This window comes from Hippoglossus stenolepis, chromosome 10 (assembly GCF_022539355.2).
Source record: "Hippoglossus stenolepis isolate QCI-W04-F060 chromosome 10, HSTE1.2, whole genome shotgun sequence".
Lineage (NCBI taxonomy): Eukaryota > Metazoa > Chordata > Actinopteri > Pleuronectiformes > Pleuronectidae > Hippoglossus > Hippoglossus stenolepis.
Window position 1 is genome coordinate 4,362,373 of NC_061492.1, and position 18,664 is coordinate 4,381,036.

The 18,664-nt window shown below is 42.9% G+C and overlaps 1 protein-coding gene across 9 annotated transcripts in view; it reads right to left on the reverse strand.

Moving 5' to 3' along the window:
• Positions 1 to 18,664, reverse strand: part of smoc1 (SPARC related modular calcium binding 1) — a 39,292-nt gene that overhangs the window by 2,077 nt on the left and 18,551 nt on the right. For 2 of the 9 annotated variants that reach the window (XM_035167168.2, XM_035167166.2), the window contains exons 6-15: positions 17,034 to 17,081; positions 16,733 to 16,767; positions 16,441 to 16,618; positions 15,456 to 15,545; positions 15,026 to 15,094; positions 10,072 to 10,264; positions 8,226 to 8,308; positions 5,657 to 5,762; positions 5,151 to 5,395; positions 4,102 to 4,152 (exon numbers count right to left, since the gene is read on the reverse strand). In XM_035167168.2, coding sequence (XP_035023059.1) covers positions 4,102 to 4,152; positions 5,151 to 5,395; positions 5,657 to 5,762; positions 8,226 to 8,308; positions 10,072 to 10,264; positions 15,026 to 15,094; positions 15,456 to 15,545; positions 16,441 to 16,618; positions 16,733 to 16,767; positions 17,034 to 17,081 — 1,098 coding nt within the window. Of the gene's footprint in view, positions 1 to 4,101; positions 4,153 to 5,150; positions 5,396 to 5,656; positions 5,763 to 8,225; positions 8,309 to 10,071; positions 10,265 to 15,025; positions 15,095 to 15,455; positions 15,546 to 16,440; positions 16,619 to 16,732; positions 16,768 to 17,033; positions 17,082 to 18,664 lie in introns of those variants that run through there. The other 7 variants (XM_035167171.2, XM_035167170.2, XM_035167167.2 and 4 more) reach the window with 7 other exon arrangements.

The window sequence follows — 18,664 nt, forward strand, 5'->3', positions numbered from 1 at the left end:
CCAATCCACCAGTGGGTGAGAGAGGCAGGCAGAGGGGGAGAAAGAGAGAGAGAGAGAGATGGGTGAAGAGCTTAGATTGCTTACAGATGGTTATGAGAGACGGGAGCAGAGGTCCTCCTGAGTGCAGTGAGAGTCCAGGCTGTGTGTGTGTGTGTGTGTTTCTGTGTGTGACTTTGTATTAACCTCTGTATTTGTTGCAGTGCATGACGAGCACGGTCTGTGCATGCTCGTCATGTGGAAATGCGTTTGTGTGCATATGTGCATCGTATCTCTGTCTGCGTGTCCCATGGTCTCAAGGTTGTGTATGTGCAGTGTGTGCATATGTGTGTGTGTGTGTGTGTCTCATGGGGGTGGGGATATGCAGGTGCGGTCTGTGTCGGTGCTGGTTATGTTGGCCATGAAATAGAAGTCCAGCTGATTTCACTACACTCGCTCTGAGCTTCTGTCGTCGGGGCGAAGCGTTTACTGCCGGAGTCAAGTATTCTGTTCCAACTTTAAAGCATCACGATCTCTCCACGCTTCCATAAATCCACATGAGTGCGTCACGCGGTGAACGTTTTCACCTTTTACTTTAAGTGTGTAAGATAAAGATGAGAATAAAATATTATGGCCGCCTATTTGTACAGTGACTGACTGGATCCAGGGGACTACTGTTTTCAAATAAAAGACAGTTTTGCTGGTGTATATATCTGTCACAATATAACCCATATATAAAGGTTACACATTATTTATTTAAGTACATAAAATCCTCAAAAAACAGCCCCAGTTACAGCCACATCTGTTCGGCATGCAGTGCATAAACATGTTGCATATCTGGCTGGAGTATAACTTGACACACGAGGGCATTAAATAAACCCTCTTGAGTGTCTGAAATTGGAAGCATTTCCCTGCAGGGAACTTGAGAATGCTCAACAAACCTGATGGTAATTTGTCCATTTGACATATTTCATGCACAAGTTGAAGTTCTGGTTTGATCGTGGATGACATTACAATCTCTTGTGACCACAACAAATACGACAGATTTCATGGTGGTGTTTAGATCTTCAGATGTCATGCTCTGCACAATGCTGTTAGACAGACCGACCAACATCATCAGACCTGGCAACCAGCTGTCCAAATGACTAACATTATTTCATCTATCATATTTCAGCTGTTGTTTCGCTGTGTTGATTTTCAAATAGAAGATCAGATCTGTATCAAAGACATAAGGAATACTCAACCGATTTTATTGTAAAGTTGGTGAAATCGTGGGATATGGACCGACAAAGAAAACATAACATTTTGTAGTGGATCCAGATCCGGTGGCAGACCCAGTATTTTTATTTATTTCATGCATCTTTAACATTGCGAGATCAATTATTCTCCAGAAATAATTCAGAGATCTTTATGGGAAAATCATGTAAATGTAGGGTGCTTATATTTTTGTACAGGGGGAATTGAGGGTAATGATCCAGATTTTATAAATCAAAATAAGTATTTTTAGGGGGGTGATCTTTATTTAGTTATTGTGCATTAAAAACAGCCCTTTTAATTCCTGTTGCCTGTGTTAAATGTAACATCCTGTGTATATGGTAGTACGCAGTATCTAATCTAAATGCGTAGATGCAGTATATGCACTCTGAGTGCCGTTCTACTTGTAGTCCTTTGTTTATTCAGAGTGATGTAGTCTGCTGTAACCCTGGCAGCAGCAGCAGTTCCCTGTCCTACCTGTTGAAGCTGAGAGAGGCTACTGGAAGTCATACTGCTCCTCTGTTTAGCTGCTAAGCAGATAAATGTCTCTGTTGTAAGGAGCTGAGCAACAGCAGTGCTGATGAATCGTCTTAGCAATTACCAGGCTCCAGAGCAGCGAATGGTCCTGTCCCTCCTCCGCTCCGAGTCACAGAGGACACTGTCTGTGCCATTAGCACCACAAAGCTCCCCTGCCTCTCCCCGGACACCTTGGCCCCGCTTGGGATAAAGAGCTGAAAGCAGATCCCGTCTGGAAGTGAACCGCCTTGCCTCACCTGGGACCAGCCAATAAAGACACTTGGCTCAGGAGCTGGGAATCGTGGTATGACTATACATGGTGGCAACTCGGTGAAGAGGACTTGGCCAACATCCACAGACTTGAGCTCCATATTAGCGCTTATCTAACTGTCACTGTCTTCTGCGTTGACCTCTGTTACCTTCCACTGTTCTGTGTGTCGACCTGACGTCTCAATCATTGAAACAAAAGTGGTGCAGAGGAAAAGCTGTCTGCTCTGAGTGGTCCTGAGTATCCCTGGTGCCAGGTCTGCCTCATAATACCCTCCTTTCATTCCTGCCTAATGACGGACACAGCCGGGACAAATGAGTGAGGAAGAGGAGGGAGCAGGAGAGGAGACAACGAGAGGAGTTTGACATAAAACAGCAGACGGGACACAAAAAGTCCTGATGAAATACACACAGGTCTTTTTCTTCTCAGAGCATTCCTCATCCATGGAACAGGTAAAGTTAGTAAAGTTAAATGACGGGAATATTCCTCATATTTCATCAAAGTACTTAAACTCCGTGATTGTTGGATGGATATTTATGTGTGTATATGTATAATTACTACTCAGTTTTTTTAATCTATAAACACGTCATATATTTAATTTGTAAGGCCTTGCTTTCTTATTTGCTGAATTATTTAACAGCCTCAGTTGAAGTCAAACTGTGACTCTCCATTAATGACATTTCCTCATGTTTGGTGCGTTACTGTGCGTGTGAGCATCCATACGTGATCATCCCCATGTGTTTGCACTTATTCAAACACGTGTTTACATCTTTCTAAATAGAATTAAGACTCATTGAAAGAACATCATGAACCCTGCTGACAAAGCTCATGGCAGGAAGTTTGACGGAGAAACAGTTTTTATCTGGAACCATCTGAACTCAGCAGACCACGCCGTTCAGCCGTGGCCTCATTCTGACAAGGGTTCATGGAGAGAATCCCTGCCCTGGGCTTCTGTTACATATCTCCTCCATAATGAGCTTTCCAGTCCGTTCAGAGGATGGATGCCACCCTCCCCACGACTTCACAACTCACACAAGGTATTCAGATGTTTTCCTGTGCTCCTGCCAATGTGTCGAGAGTGCAAGGCATCACACAGATGTGGTCCACGCGGCCCCACATGGTAACAATCCTTCTCCTAGATGTACATACTGTAAATTCTAAACATGTCCAACAACACTCCAGCGACGATCCAAAGCTGCGACAGAGCATGACTGGATTTAATGCCTGGCAAAGGCAGCATGACTTAAGGAGATCCAGGCCATTAAGGACCAGCTAGGCATACCTAGACACAATGACCGTCTATCTAAGTCAAGGCAGAACGCTCCCATACGCTCTCACAGACCTATTCTGCTTTGTGTCTCTGTCCCTTGAAAAAACTCACTTCATCAACAACCATGTGCCCTAGTGGCAGCATATAAAGCTGTCATGCCATTTGACTCAAGCTCTGACGCATGAAGGTGAGAGATTTGGTGTCTACAATAAAAAAATTAAAACCTTGCCATGGCTCCTTCTCTGCTCCTCCAACACCGGACTGTTTATCCTGGCGCCCGTGCCCCAGGTCTAAGAGGACTGACGTTACACCCGCTGTAAGCCACTGTTCTCCAGGCCCGGCACGGCAGCGCCAGGGTAAACACATGACTTCAGTCCGTTGTGGCACTGAAAAAAACTAGTGACTAGTCAACAGCGTCAGTACTCGCTCAGTAGGGGGAATCCTGATGGATTGAAATAGAAGATCAAGATGAGGAGACAGAGACGGACGAAAAGGTAGAAAGACATAAAATCGAAAACCCTTTTTTGGATATTTTATGACTTGCTACGCGAATAACTTGTTCGTTCAAATTAAAGTAGCATCACGACAAAGATTTCACAAAAGTCAGAGACAGAGAGCACACACATATTATTCTGCACATATTACATGAAGCATCTATGTGGGACTGAAAGCTGCTTTGCCAACTAGGCTGAACTACTTCTACTAAAACTGACATATTTTGTCAAAGTGCAGTTAATGGGAAACACAGTCAGCAATAATTAACCACAGCACTCAAAGGCAGAGGCACAGTTAGTGAGGGTGTATTAGTTTGCCTTACTGAACAAATTTGTCCCTTGCCTTGTCCCTTGGCTGCCACTTGTTGAGGTACCTGCAAAGGAGAAGAAGCATTGTCAGTTTAATGGAGGCGGACGTTTCATTGTTAATCCAACTTCCAATCTTACAGAATCCTACAAATCAGTGCAGCTGCCTGACGAAAATGATTTTTGACATATATAAGTATTACGATGTAAGTTTCCTCTACCACCTGGTTTCTTTCCCTAGTGGGTGGTAGTGATGGTCACTTCTCCAGCCACTGTTGTGTCTACTTAGTCATATCGGGACAGACTGGTTGGACTGGAGCCAGAGGGTAAGAAACCACTTCCAGCAGCAAAGTGAAATAGAAGCAAAATGTAATATTTAATATTAACATTGTCGGCTCTTGGTCTGAACTCTTGTAACTCTTGTCTGAACAATTTGTAGATAAACAGCTGTGTATGCTCATCTTGGATATGTAACAATAGCTAAAAGATGTGTCTTACCCCCGCGAATGTTATTTTACTCTCCAGAATTTAATCTTTACTGTATTATATGGGCATTGTAGCCGGCAGCAGTGAAAGTAATGATCTATATCAGAACCAGTCTGTAGACTCATGATGACTAGTTTCAGTTTTCTGGCGCAGACGTTGCTCAGGATCCACAAAATACATTAGCCTTGTCTAAATATTCATCAGTGAGTGGCGCAGTGCACTTATGTCCAGTGCCAACACATCTGTACGTCACATGAAGCACAGACACTTCATTGTTTTCTCTCACTGACTCTGACTGGATGGTTTTTATTTGAATTGTGACATGTTGAATATATTAGGACACTGTAATATGGGAATAAATTGTTGTCTTTTAAACACGTGGAAACTGATCATCATGTTAAAAACGAGCAGAGTTGCGTGTCTAACTAGGTGTTGTAGGAGTCACTGTGTGCAGATTTTCCCCAGCTGGTCATAGGTTCATCGCAGGGTCACGACCTTACTCCATGACCCCCCCAACCCACTCTCAGACATCCTGTTCCCTTCAGCTCAGACTCCCCCAGCTTCCCTCTTCCTCTCTTACCCTCCTTGCTGACGCCCAGGCAGCCTTTCAGCTCTTGCAGGGAAATGGCCCTGTCCTTATTCAGGTCACAGTAGTCGATGAACTTGCGGGAGCATTTCTTGGGTTTGGCTTTTTTCTTCAGGTACTTCTTGAAAGGTTTTAGTTCCTTCTTATTTATGTCATGGCTGCTGTTGTTATCCAGCTGGGCGAAGTACCAGTGCACCACCCGCTCCTCTAAAGTGTGACTGGGATCAGGCTCAACAAACCTGTAGAAGGTCGGAGGAACAGAGTGGAGAAGAAAACATGGATGTCACAAAACCCACAATCATTTAGATAAAGAGAAGGAGCAAAAAGGTCAGTTTATTGATTGCTGATGAAATTAAACTACATCTGGGCAACAGATAACTTGCAATAGAATAAATTTGAATCAAAATTCTGCAAGCCTTAATACAGATAAGAATAAGCTTTGAGGTATCTTGCTCAAGTACAATGCTCCTTAGCCTGTTGTGTCACATGACGCCACTTACCTCCCGCCACCAGAGGGGGCTGGTGAGTTTATGGCTTGCACCATGTCTGTGGTGAGGGCATCTAACAAGCTCGTAATGAATTCCACTTTTTTCCCCTCGGGGCATCCTGGCACAAATCAAAGACAAAAATACACCAGAATTACCTTCCACAACTAATTTGAGTCATTACGCTACAGTGGAGCTGAAGTGCCTCTAAAGCCTCAGCACCAGTGAACCATTATGACAGATGTCAACAGAAAGAACAGAAAACATGCAAACATAGTCTTGAGATTACTGGCGAACCAGGTGTGTATCTGTGAAATGTCTCACGTTCCCCATTATCATTAATTATTATGAATACATGTTGCACAGAGGTGGAAGACGTAGTTTGGCTGTTTTTGGGAGACTGGAGAAAAGCCGAGCTGTGGCACATGGCGAGAGGTGAAACAGAAGTGTTCGGTGATGAGAAAGCTTTGTTGAGCGCTGCAGACCTGTTAACTTTTATGACACAATTCTGAACACCTTGGGTAGCTCTTTTTAATTGACCAGATGTATGGTTTTAATGGCACAAAACCAGTGCAAATGTTTCCCTCCTAATTGTGTCTGTTAAAGGGAAACTTCAAAAGCAGCTGCATAGTAAACCAATCTTCTCATTCTGTCTTTTTTTTTTTTTTTTCAGTCTCTCCCAAGCTCTCTCAGTCGATTCCCTCCTCCCTCTGCGCTCGGTGTTCGTGGCCTCCTTGTCCTCGGCTCTGTTCCCTTCACTCCCTTTGTGCCGGCTCGGGACGTCTGTGGGAGGTGGGCCGCTGCCCTGCCAGGTGAATCCAATTAGCAGTTCCTACAACACGACGAGCCTGGAGAAGCACTGCCTTGCTGTGCCTTAATCCAAGTGTTAAATTGGGGGGTTATGAAGCACAGAGCGTTTTGCTGTTTGGAGCCTACATGGCACAATGTGGTGCAGGACCACTGGCAGTGTCCAAAAGGAGCTGGGCCACTTACAGGTGATCCTGTTGAATCTGATAACTTAAAAAACACATTAGAGCTACACCGAATAAAAAGAGGGTTGAGAACTAAGATGAATTTCCCCTTTATTTCTAAACTGAGATCCTCAAAATCCTTGATTAGTAGCTTATATTGCTAATAATCCTTTAAAACACAGCAGTATTCACCTGCTTTGGTTTCATCTCAATTATCTTTATGACCCTGAAAGGATTCCTCTAGAGATGCTCATGTTCAGTTGCTATAGGTCGTACATTTATTCATGTAGGTAACCCTTCTATAGACATTAGCACGCTTTTATTTTATACTTATGTTCAATAATGGGGAAGTGTAAGTAATTCTGGAACTCTTGTTTTTGATTTAGGTCTTAAGTTGAGTTCATTAAACTTAACAAGTCTTAAATAGTCTTAAATGTGACTTGTTGAATCCTGCAGAAACCACTTTCTATAGGTTTTGAACCAAATAGAGTTCCTGCACTGAACTAACAGATCCCAGCCTCCCAGGGGAAGCTCTTGTCTGCTGCTGCTGACAGAGGTGGCATTGTGGCATTTTGTGTACAATGAGATTGAACCTGTGGCTGCAAGCTGTTAACAAACTGCCCTCTCCAGCTCTCTCTTCTCACCCGGCCTTGATGTGACGGCAGTGAAATATTGTGCTTTGTTGTGGGGTTTCAGAACATCCTCTCACAGTACATAAAAATATCTCCACTCAGCAACCCGCTGCCTCGCCGCCGCACCCCGCAACACTCACACCTTCCATAAAACACACCACACATCTGCTGCACAGTCAGGAGTCATGCTCGACTCTGTAAACTCACCAGATGGGGGATTAAATAAGAGTTACAATGCAACCTCAAATGATGGGGAAACAGAGGAGCAACAAAAGTAAGTGAGCAGTAACAAGGGCAGAGGAGTCTGAGCTGAGGTTATGACCTCCAGTTCAGAGGAGAGCCTCTAATCCTCACTGCTGGAGAATCCAACACCACAAAGTGGGGTGTTGGATTGTTAATCGACCAAAGGCCTCGAAGGGCTTAATTAAGATAAAGGGGGCGGGGGGGGAGTAATGTATGTACTCGACCAAGTGTAAATACACACTGTCCAAGCCCCAAAGCTGCATTACAGGTGGAGAAAGTGATTCTAGTTCAATGGATCATTAACTGTTGAGGTGTCAGACTGCAGCCTTTGAGAAGATAATGTGTGTGAAGCCATCTGCACGTTCAAGACCCTTCTACATGCTTCTTGTTTAAAATCAAGAGAGTCTGAAACACGAGGAACTCAGATGGAGACAACCGGGTTCAGCCAACCTGCAGAGCTAATGTTTGAAAGAGGAGACGCCTGCCTTTGTTTACTAAAATCAAGGTCCCACCGTAACAAAAATTACTAACAATTTAGATTTGGTAAATCCACCAGAATTACCAAAAATCGAATATTTCATGCAACAGCCGAACCCTTGACAGACATAGCAACAGAAACTAAGGCGTGTAGCGGTGACAGTTAATATCTGACTGGATTCTGTTTTATTATTTTCAGCCTCGTTGTTTGCTAAAAAATACAGTTTGTTAAAAGACCATAAATGCAATAATATTTCAAACCTGCCAGTTCTCTGCCCTGGAAGGGATCTTCTGTGTCTGAGACCCGAGATCGTGCAGTGATGTCACACTCTGGCTTCTGGTACCTGTTACACAGAGAGGAGAGCAGGGACATGGCTGCATGAGACGGAAACAGCAGAGGAGGCTGGTGACAGAAAGAATAAACACGTCGAACAATGTGTGAAAAATATGAAACATCGAAGGAGCTACTGGTCCATGTTGAAAATTCCGCCGTAGCGAATGAAAGAAATCAAACATGGGCCTGTAACCGAACTCAAGAAAGAGAAAACACCACAAAAGAAGTTGCTGCTTTCCTTCCAGGTCTTATAGTAATTTGAGGTAGAGCCTAAAACCAGGAGGTGGTTCTAGGCTCTGGAGAAATACTGTATTGATTATCCCATCATGATTGTTTTAATGATAGCATGCAACCTGCGTAATCTCTCATCTGAAATCTACAACCTATTACGATTCCTCTTGATTCTGCACGTCAGCTGTCGATCTGCAAAGAATTATTAACCCTGACTAATCGTTTTTTTTTTCATCAAGGGCTTAATTTGATGTGACGTGCACAAGGTTTTGTTTCAGTGCCATAACAAACTGTTCGGCATTAAGCATGGCATGACTCGTTCTCTCCTGGCTATTGTATCACTGCTTCTTGGAAAATTTAGCATGTGTGTCTCATTCGGCTTCTTTTTCCGCCTTTTTTTTTTTTTTTACAAAGGAAAAGCAAGTTGTCATTTATTTTCTTCTCAGTCTGCAAGGCCACTCATCCAGGATGGGACGTCTGCTGCACGAGGGCACATCGCTGTCCACAGGGGAGAAGTGGGATCTCGTTGTGAATACACAGATGAGAATTTAGACTGCAGGTTTATCCTCCGTGCATGTGATTTATATTAAGAAACTCTGGGCTGTCAATCGTTTTTAATGAAACGCAACCTGTGATTCTGTATTCACAACCTTAAAGTGAAAAAAAGTCCAAACCTCATCCCGTCAAACATAAAACTCTTTTGTGGAGAGAGACTGATGATAGGAAGAAAAACAGTTTCATCCATTTACCGGCACAGTGTTACTGCGACACTTTCACTTAACGTTATTCATGTTCGAGAAGAAAATCTAAACAACCAAAACATGAGCAACGGGCATTTTTTATTGAACCTTTTGTCTGTGTTGCCTCATCTCGCTCCCTCTGACACACAGCTCTTACAAAAACCACTCTTTATGCCATTTCCCCGAAGGCAATATAAACAGCAGCAACTGCACTGGAAACAAACGTTGTACCAAACTCTGATTGTTTATGGCTGACTAAAAGATATTCCCATAAAGGCTTGATGGTATTTTTTAACCAAATTAGCTGGTTAAAGCAGCTTGGATCCAATTCCTTCACCAGTTTAAGGTCTTTGTTGTGGGGATGTCGTGTTGGTCTGTAAGTTTACTTTGGTCCAGACTGAAATACATCAGTTGTAGATGTAATGTCGTGAAATTTAGCAAAAACATTCATGGTTCCCAAAGGATGACTCCGAATGACTTTGGTTTACAAATGGCTTTTCCTCTTGCAACACCATCAAATTCACATATAAGCTTTTTGGGTCAAATGTCTCTTGGACAAGTTTCCATCAATTTTGGATATTTTTTAAATGTTCCCTCGCTGAATATTGAATTTAATGAGTTAATGATCTACAGTTCAGCGTTTCACTTGATCTTGCTGGACCTGATTCTGATCATTTAAAATGAGACATTTAATAAGAATAAAATCTGAATGTCACAGTAGTTGAGTATCATAAGCAACCAACAGCGCTACTACAATAATAAACAGTACTGGGTTAAAGTACAGATTCTTATGGTGATTTACCGGGTGGAGGTTCCAGGAATGGGCCGACCTGTGTCCACGAGAACACACCAGCAGTAGCCCGTGGACTGGTGACACTGGACGGCTTTGTAAAGACCTCCGGCTCCACAGTCGGGGATGAAAATGGCCTCGCGAGGGTTCTGCCGATCCTCGTCCAGGGCGCTCTGTCTCTCCTGGTCACAAGAGGGAACCTTCTCTAAAACCATGAGAAACGCACTCAATACAGAGACGTGATGGGGAAACCAAACACACAGACTGCACACACACACACACACATTAAGCATCACATGTAGGACGTAACCACACCACACCAGGCTGGAAAATAAATCTCCTTCCTCACGTTGTATATTCTGAATCCTGAACCCACCATGATCTATCATCATTTGTTTTTTCAACAACACCTTGCTCCTCCACACTGTATTTACATTCACATCCATTTGGTCCATCGCTCACTCTTAACCCAAGTACAACAGAGCTGTAAGCTGAGCTTGTTTCCATGGTGATGAAGTGTGTGTTTCTGATTCATCCTTCGTTTTTACATTCAAGTGAAGCACCAAGCTTCAATAACAGGGTCCCACTACCTGTCTGGGGAGTTTAGCACAGGGTGGTGAGATGTGGTGTTTTCACGTTGTGGAGGTGATTAGTGCCCCAGCAGTGCCAGTAGTCCCAGCTCACACACTTCCAGTAACCAAAGCGTAATTAGAACAATACGGCTCAGTCAGAAAGGGAAGCTTGTGAAATTCAATATGGAACTTCGCCTGCATGACAAGTGTGGTTTTCACATTGTTTACAAAAAGCTGCCCCAGTTTGGGTTTTTATTTTAGCAATAGGTTCAATGACTCAGTGATTGTAGTGACAATTGCAGGGAGAATTATCACCAGACTCTGCAGTTCCCCTCCGCTCAGAGAACTGCGTCCTTGTTGTGACTTGACGGGCGACAACTTTAGTTTAGTTTAGGTTCAGCGTCATCAACCTTGTTTCCAGACGCAGAAAGCAGCTGTTTCTAGGCAACTTCACCACAACACAAAAATAGCAGATGGACTAAGTTAGCAACTCGCTGTTCGAGCAAGGAAAACATTTAGCAGCTAAAGAGACTAGAGCTCCACGGATTTAGAGGTTGGGCAATAATTGGCTAATGACATGTCACAGACAAATCGTAATCGGCGGTTATGTTTGCTCATATGAAAACTTCTTCTTTTACAGAATAATATATGTTCTCAGGAACTGATGGAGAGCAAAGCTTAAAAAAGCTTAAGGGACATTGAATATTGGATTTTCAATGAATCTAGGTTTAATAAGGAATCCCTCAATTGTTTCCCACCGAATTAATTCAATTTATGGCTGTAACGAGGGTGCACACACACACACACACACACACACACACACACACACACACACACACACACACACACACAAAGATCACTCATGCACAACAGATTCCAAGTTCCATGCCACAACTGCAGCTGAAACTATGAGGTGTGACTACCTGCTTGGACAGTAATAACATTACGGACCATAGCACAAGCATGTGGTCGTGCTGCATATAACACTGCACGCACCCATTTGGAGATCTCCTCTGTTATTAGAGTTGAAGTGGTTTAAATTAAAACTTATTTTAAACTATGGTGTATAAAATGTGGTTCATTGTTAAACTGTGGCAGGACAATTGATATCGTGGCGTCTGGATGATTAATGGGAAATACCACAATTTAAAGCGACTGCATTAACTAACTTGTAAAGGACACGGAAAACAAAAAGGAGTAAATCTGAATCTTATTGTGCGTTTGTCAAATTCAACGCACAACTTAACCCTTGACGCAGATATTACCAATACCAGCTCACAGCTCTTTAGCACAATGCTAATTCATTACATAATCGATTATACTAATTTGAGCTTTTCTGCAATGGCCTGGCTTGGGGGGGGTGTTCATGTTTCCCAAGAACGGCTGCCAACACAAAACTAAATGTGTCCCTGCACCAGTGAACTGTTTCTTCTGCAAAGACTCACACTCAAGGGTTCGTAGTGCTGTGCCACGGCTCTGGTCCCTGCCAAGGTTTCTTCACATCCAAATTATTTAGCACTGTTTATTATACAGAGGTTATGCTGGCGCCAGCAGCTGGGATTCAATAAAGAAAATTGTTTTTATACATATAAATGGAAAAAGGCTGGACGCTTTGCAATGTAATCCTCTGTTTTGTGTGGACTTGAAATTCAATCTAAAACTCTGCATTTCTGCTCTATTTATTTCTTTGTTTTTGTTTCTTTGTCTATTTTATTTCTCCTCTGGCATGAACTGAACGATGAGAAACACAAACCGTCAGAAAACAAATATTGCCCTGGAAGAGGAGAACGCCACACGAGTGCATGTCAGAGACCGTTGTAACAATTTGCCGGTTGTGTGGGTGTTGTTGTGATTTCAGCGCCAACCGATAACGGACAAAACACAACAGGCCTGCACAGCTTTCTACCTTTCATCTGGCCCTTGTCTTCTGGACCTTGTCTTCTGGCCCTTGTCTTCTGGCCCTTGTCTTCGAGGCTCTGAGTCCAGTGAAACCATTTTAAATAACTTTCCACTTTCATGTCTCTTCCTCCTTTTCTTCCGTACAACCTCCAGAAGCCTCTCATTCCTCCACTCCTTTCTTTTCTCTCTCTCTCTCTCCCTCTGCCTCCCTCCATCCTATTACCTCCCTCCCTGTACCTACATCCCCCCACCCACCCAGCGCTCTCTCCTCCTCGCTTCACTCCAATGGTTTTCAGCTGTGGAGTAATCACTGCAATATTGTCTCTAGTGAGCCTTCTCTGCGGTTGAAATAGCGGAAATGTCAGTAATGGAGGAACTCTGTACGGAGCTATTTAGGTGCATGTGTTTGTCTTTATGATGGAAGGGTCACTCATAAAGACAATATGTTAATATGTAAACCACCAGCACAAGTGCAGGGTCCCTTCAACTGTACATAAAAACAGGATTAAACCAAAAATCCTCTTTTAAAACTGCTGATTTTAAACAAAGTTGACATGAGCGCGTTGTGTTCCTTCAACATTTAGTTTCTCTGTCTCTCTCTAGTATAAGTAAACCAAACAGAAGTCTTGCATTTAAACATTTACTTTAAACTGTTGTGACTGATGTTTGTAAAACTTGTGGTTATGAACCAACAGAAAATCATCACCTGATTCCTCAGCTTTACGAAGTTACAGCTACAGGCTTCAACTTATTGTTTCTTTTTCCGGCCGCACACTTCACCCAGAAGTTGGTCGAGACCAAAAACAGAGGAATGAACTTTAACTTTAAATTCTCCAAATGTCAGGAGACACTTCACCAAAGTAATAATAATTTATGTTGCTGTGTAAGTTATCGATCTATAAATGAGCAACTGTTTCTGGATGAATTCAAATTTATAAGGTTCATAATTTGTTTCTGCTCTCCACAAGTGGCCAAAAAATCCACCAGTTGCAGAAAAGCATATTGTAAAAGTAATGTGATAAACGTGATATACATTTTTTGAGTTGTCTATAAAATATGTTCCTGGTTTTAAACAGTCCAAAACTAAATGATTGAGCTTAATATTTAAAGTGAAGCATCAGATTCTTAAATATCAGGAGCTGGAGCCGGGATGTTTAACCGATAACTATTCCTTGTACATGTTCATATTCATGCACATGTGTTCACACAGTTACAGAAACTGACGTATAGTTATGACGTGCACATCCGAAACACACCGACACATCACTCATGTCTCAAACATGATGCTGCCCCCCCCCTGTTTCTGGTCGGCCTTGTCGTTGTCCTTTGAGGACACCAGATGCTAATTGGAAACAGGAAGCTGGTGTTTCCACAGAAGTTTCAAAGAGCTGTCACAGTGAATCTCTCTCAGCTACAATACTGTACTCAATGCTGCCCTGACCGCAGTTTCCCCAGCCACATCCCCATCACTCCAAAAAAACACTGCTGCATTACAATCAACTGATTGTGTGATCTGATGTGTGGGAGTGGAGCCTGTAAGTAAGAGCATGAGGTGAATGTGAAACACTGAAAGACAGTGAGGTTTGAATCCTGAGCTAATATGCACACAACAGAAGCAGGTATTCACATTTATATATTCTAAATATGAATTCATATGAAGTGATCGAGGGGTCAAATCAAAAGAGACTGTTCAAAGCCGCAGATAAAGGGGAAATCAACCAAAATGAAACGTCACCTTACTTTGAATAAAACGGGGGATTTCTCTGGGTTTGAACATTGTTGGAAACATTTTGGCTCATGTAAGTAAACAATGTAGAGACTTTACATTGTATATATGTATTTTCTCTGCCTTAATAAATGAAAACATACATTGAAAGGACAATTATTGCTGTGATCCGTATTTTGTGACATAAATTCTGAACGAAAATCTATTTAAACTGATTTGAGCATCTAACAATCTAAAAGAGTAATGTGACTTAATCGTGGGGAATTGAAAAGATCTTATAAATTAAAAATGCATAATTTTGAAACTATTAAATAAAGCTAAATCACACACACACACGTAACCACAACCACATTCACTCCCGGACTTGTTGCAACAGCATCAAACGTGTGTGGCTGCCCAGAGGGGTAGTGAACATGTCGGGGCATAATTGAAAAGGAGACAGAGAAAGCGAAACAAATTTCACCGGAGGAAGAAAGTCAGAAACATAATCCTGGCAGCGCAGGGCTCAAACTACAAATGTTTTACATTGGTGGCTTCAACACCGAGGAACACCGGAGACAATTCATGTAAACTTTCCTGTATTTGGGCTTCAAGCTTCTGCTCTGGGTGATAATCATCCTGCAAACTACGCAGTGGTGACATTTAAAAGAGACGTATTCTGCTTTTTAAATGTTTGTTTCCACTAGTGTGTTTATAAGTGTTAATGTGCTGGACACATCTAGGCTGATTACATGGATATCAGGAGAAGGAGGGGTTTTGTTTCTCTCACCTTGCTTCCTGGAACTGGAGCTGTTCTGCTTAACCAGCTGTTTTATCCACAGTGTTGGAGCAGTTATCTCTGCAGCGATAGAGGGTCAGAGGTCAGAGGTCAACACCTTGTCACACTTTAAAATCATCTCACCGCTGTTAACTTTACTAAACCTCATCAGCTGTTGCTGCATATTTCAAACACAACTTGCGCAGCCAAACGTTTCCCACTAAATGACATCTAAGATCACATCTGACATAATATCCATATGGCATCTCCATTTTTCCATTTGGTGTAACGGTGTATTCTTCAGAAACGTCCCCTTGAAATCCAAAATTAAACTACTTTAGAAGAAGTTGTTGATTGATTGCTTTTAAACCATGATAGTGAACATAAATATAATTCATGGAGCATAGCTGACAAAGACAGAATCTAGTGAGTGCAGACGTACCGTCACCCTCAGGGGGGACGTGGGTCTCCATGGTGGGTGTGGGCTTGGAGCCATCATCTGGGTTGAGGGTGAGAAAGAAATGGAAAGAAACTACCATTATTGAGGTTAATACAATCTACTCTCCAGAACTGTTGAATTGTTGGGATTTGCACATGGCCCGGCCAAGACAGATAGAAAGACAGACAGAAGGACAGATGGAAAACACAAAAAGAGGACGACGACCACCCATCTCTCTCTCTCTCTCTCTCTCTCTCTCTCTCTCTCTCTCTCGCCTCACACACATCAACAAATCAGCCTCTCACAATGACATTCTTACTCTCTCACGATCAGCCCACACAGTTCACACACTGCTCCACAACCATCCTGCAACCAGCAGCACACAAACACGTACACACACTCACACGAGAACACCATGCTCCTATCAGGACCTGCATGTTTGTAGTGCAGGTGAATGAAGCCTACAATTGCCTGTCATGATAAGACAACTGGACGTTGGTCCGGTCGGTCGCCGACACGGTGGTGCAGTGGTTCACACGGCAGAAGTTTCAAACCTGGGTTTCAGGCCTGTGTGGAGTTTGCACATTCTCCCCGTGGCTGTTTCTCTCTTGTGCTCCGGCTTCCTCCAAAGTCCAAGGACGTGCAGTTTAGGTTAATTGATGACTAAATTGAATGTGTATTTGTTTTTATTTAGTTGTTCATCTCTGTGTGTGAGTTCCTCAAAGGAGGATAAGCAGTATTGATGGTGAATGGATGTATGGTACTGGTCCAGGGTATGATCTCATTAAATAGGCAGACTGGACCAGACTGGACCATTTTTCTAACGCCATCGCCACATCCAAAATCTCCTTGACAACGCGTCTTCTACATATCTCAAAATGTCCAGATTTTACAGAAGGTTGTATAGAACCAAGGTCCTGCTAAGCGATGGATAGATACTAATCAGTCGTGTATGATGCTGTGGAGTTGAGCTACCTAGAATACTCACCCGTTGGCAGTTTTGTCGCATCTGGAAAATCCCTTTGGAAAATAATTAAATCAAAAGCAAACCACAGGGGAAAAAAAAAACTTTGATTGGGGTCATTTTCTACAATATCAGTCCTGAAATGAGATGATGTGTCAGTGTGTTGAAACACCCGAGGCCGAACTGACCTGAGCTGGTCAAACTGTAAACAGAATACAACGGTTACTGCGCTGGTCTCAGCCGAGTGCAGACCTGCGTCAAACACTAGTCAGAAATAGCAGTGTGTCCTGCAGACATGCTACAACTTAGAACTTACGGTATTTCTCAAATACTGATTGATCCAGGTGTGGACTGTGAGGGGGGGGAAAAACAGTGGATGTAAGCATCGTGAGCAAACCCGGCCTCAACCCCCCCCCACCCCCACCACCCCTCCCCAACGGCTTCACATCCCCCTTAGAATTACAGCTGGAATCTCTGTCGTGTGTGTCTTTCTGCTCTGCACCAGTAAAATATGGACACATCTGGTGAAATTCTGCGGCTCATGCTCTGTCCGTCTCACACAATCCAAAACACATTCACACACATGCACACAGAACATCCGGCAGATTTCAGCTCACCTTTTCTACCAGAGTTTGGTGGCCCGGGTGGTTTGTCTGTTACTGACCCTGTGAAGAAGAAAGAAATACACAACATGTACAACACAAAGATCCGTATTATCATTATAGATCCATCGAGCAAATAGTTTGAATATTTACGGAGAAGAAATCATTTTGTAAAATACTTGATAACCATCTTATCATTTAGAATTTAATTCCATTGCTCCAACTGAACATAGGAAATTACACCAATAGAAAACCCCCACCCACTGATGACGTCTTGTCTCAGTTAGAGTTGGATGCTGAGTTTGACCAACACATTCTGTTAGTACTTCATTCATTGAAACGTTTGGCTTGTTGCATCATCTCAGTGCTGACTGCTGCAGTTTGTAATTCACACATTGTGCTCTACATTTCCACATGTCATTCTCGTTCGGTGCATGCAAATGTTCGAGGGTCGTGCATGGATGCATGGAGGGTAAGAGCAAAACTAGACCGTGCAGTACGGGGATACAACTTTAATGACGGCAACTAGAAGGAGATTTACTACCTGACAATCCACTTGTCGCAGCATGAGTTCCCATAAATTCATGGAAGTTTCCTGCAAATGTATGTGAGATGATTGATTTGGGTCATAGTGCACAGGTTGTTGTCAGAGGGAAGGGGTTGTGAGGAAAGAAGAGTTGAGTGTGTTTGACAGTTGCAGCTATGGATCAGGTTGATTGTTCCCAGATTCTGGTTCCAGTGTCTTACACACCTTTGCAAGAAACAATGAAGATATCGGATCTTATGCAGGACAGAAAGGAGACCACAGGAAATGTCTGGTTTCTCCTCAAACATGTTCCAAGCTTATGTTTTACTATTTTAAATCCTGGATTGTTTGCATTCACTCTTCTTTGTCTCTGTCTGTTACCATAAGTGGAATAGTGAGACCATCATCTTGTCATGTGCACTTGTGTCCTCGCACTTGTGTCTTCGTTTAACGGCAAATGGTTACTGTCCCTTTAGTAACAAAGAGTGCATGTAATTATATCAACAAGATTTCACCAGTACTTACTTCCTGAAAACTACGGTAATGAATATTATTGTGTAGCTTTCTGTGCTGATGGCCTTGTATGAGATTTGAGATTGAGAAAATTCTAGAGCGCGTTATCAACAGAGAGAAATGAAAACAAACTAAACGTGTTGTTAACTCCGAAATAACTTTTGCTATAACTTGTAGAATTAAGAATAACTTGAACACTGTGTCTCTGTACTTTTTTCTAAATAGGAAAACCTATGCGATTCCCCTTGAACGAATGGACACGCTCCACGTAAGAACTTTCCTAATTCTGCTGATTAGTGGCACAAGTGCAGAGAGGAGAGGGGGAGCGGGAGATTGAGGCAGAGAGAAAGATAAAGACGGAGACACAGAGAACAGGAAGCCTCTGGCCTGGTCTGCTGAGCAGCTTCAGACGGGCATGCGACCACTCTCACCACACTCCCCGCACAAATTTGCACCATATGCTCTGGTGACTGTGCAATCCCATTCTGGCAAACACCCCTGTGTATTATCTTCTGAGGGAAAATGATGGTGATTATCATAAAGTGTTCCCATCCAAGATGAGAGTGCAGAGGCCCTCGCTCTCCTCCGGCCTGCTGAGAGCACTTAA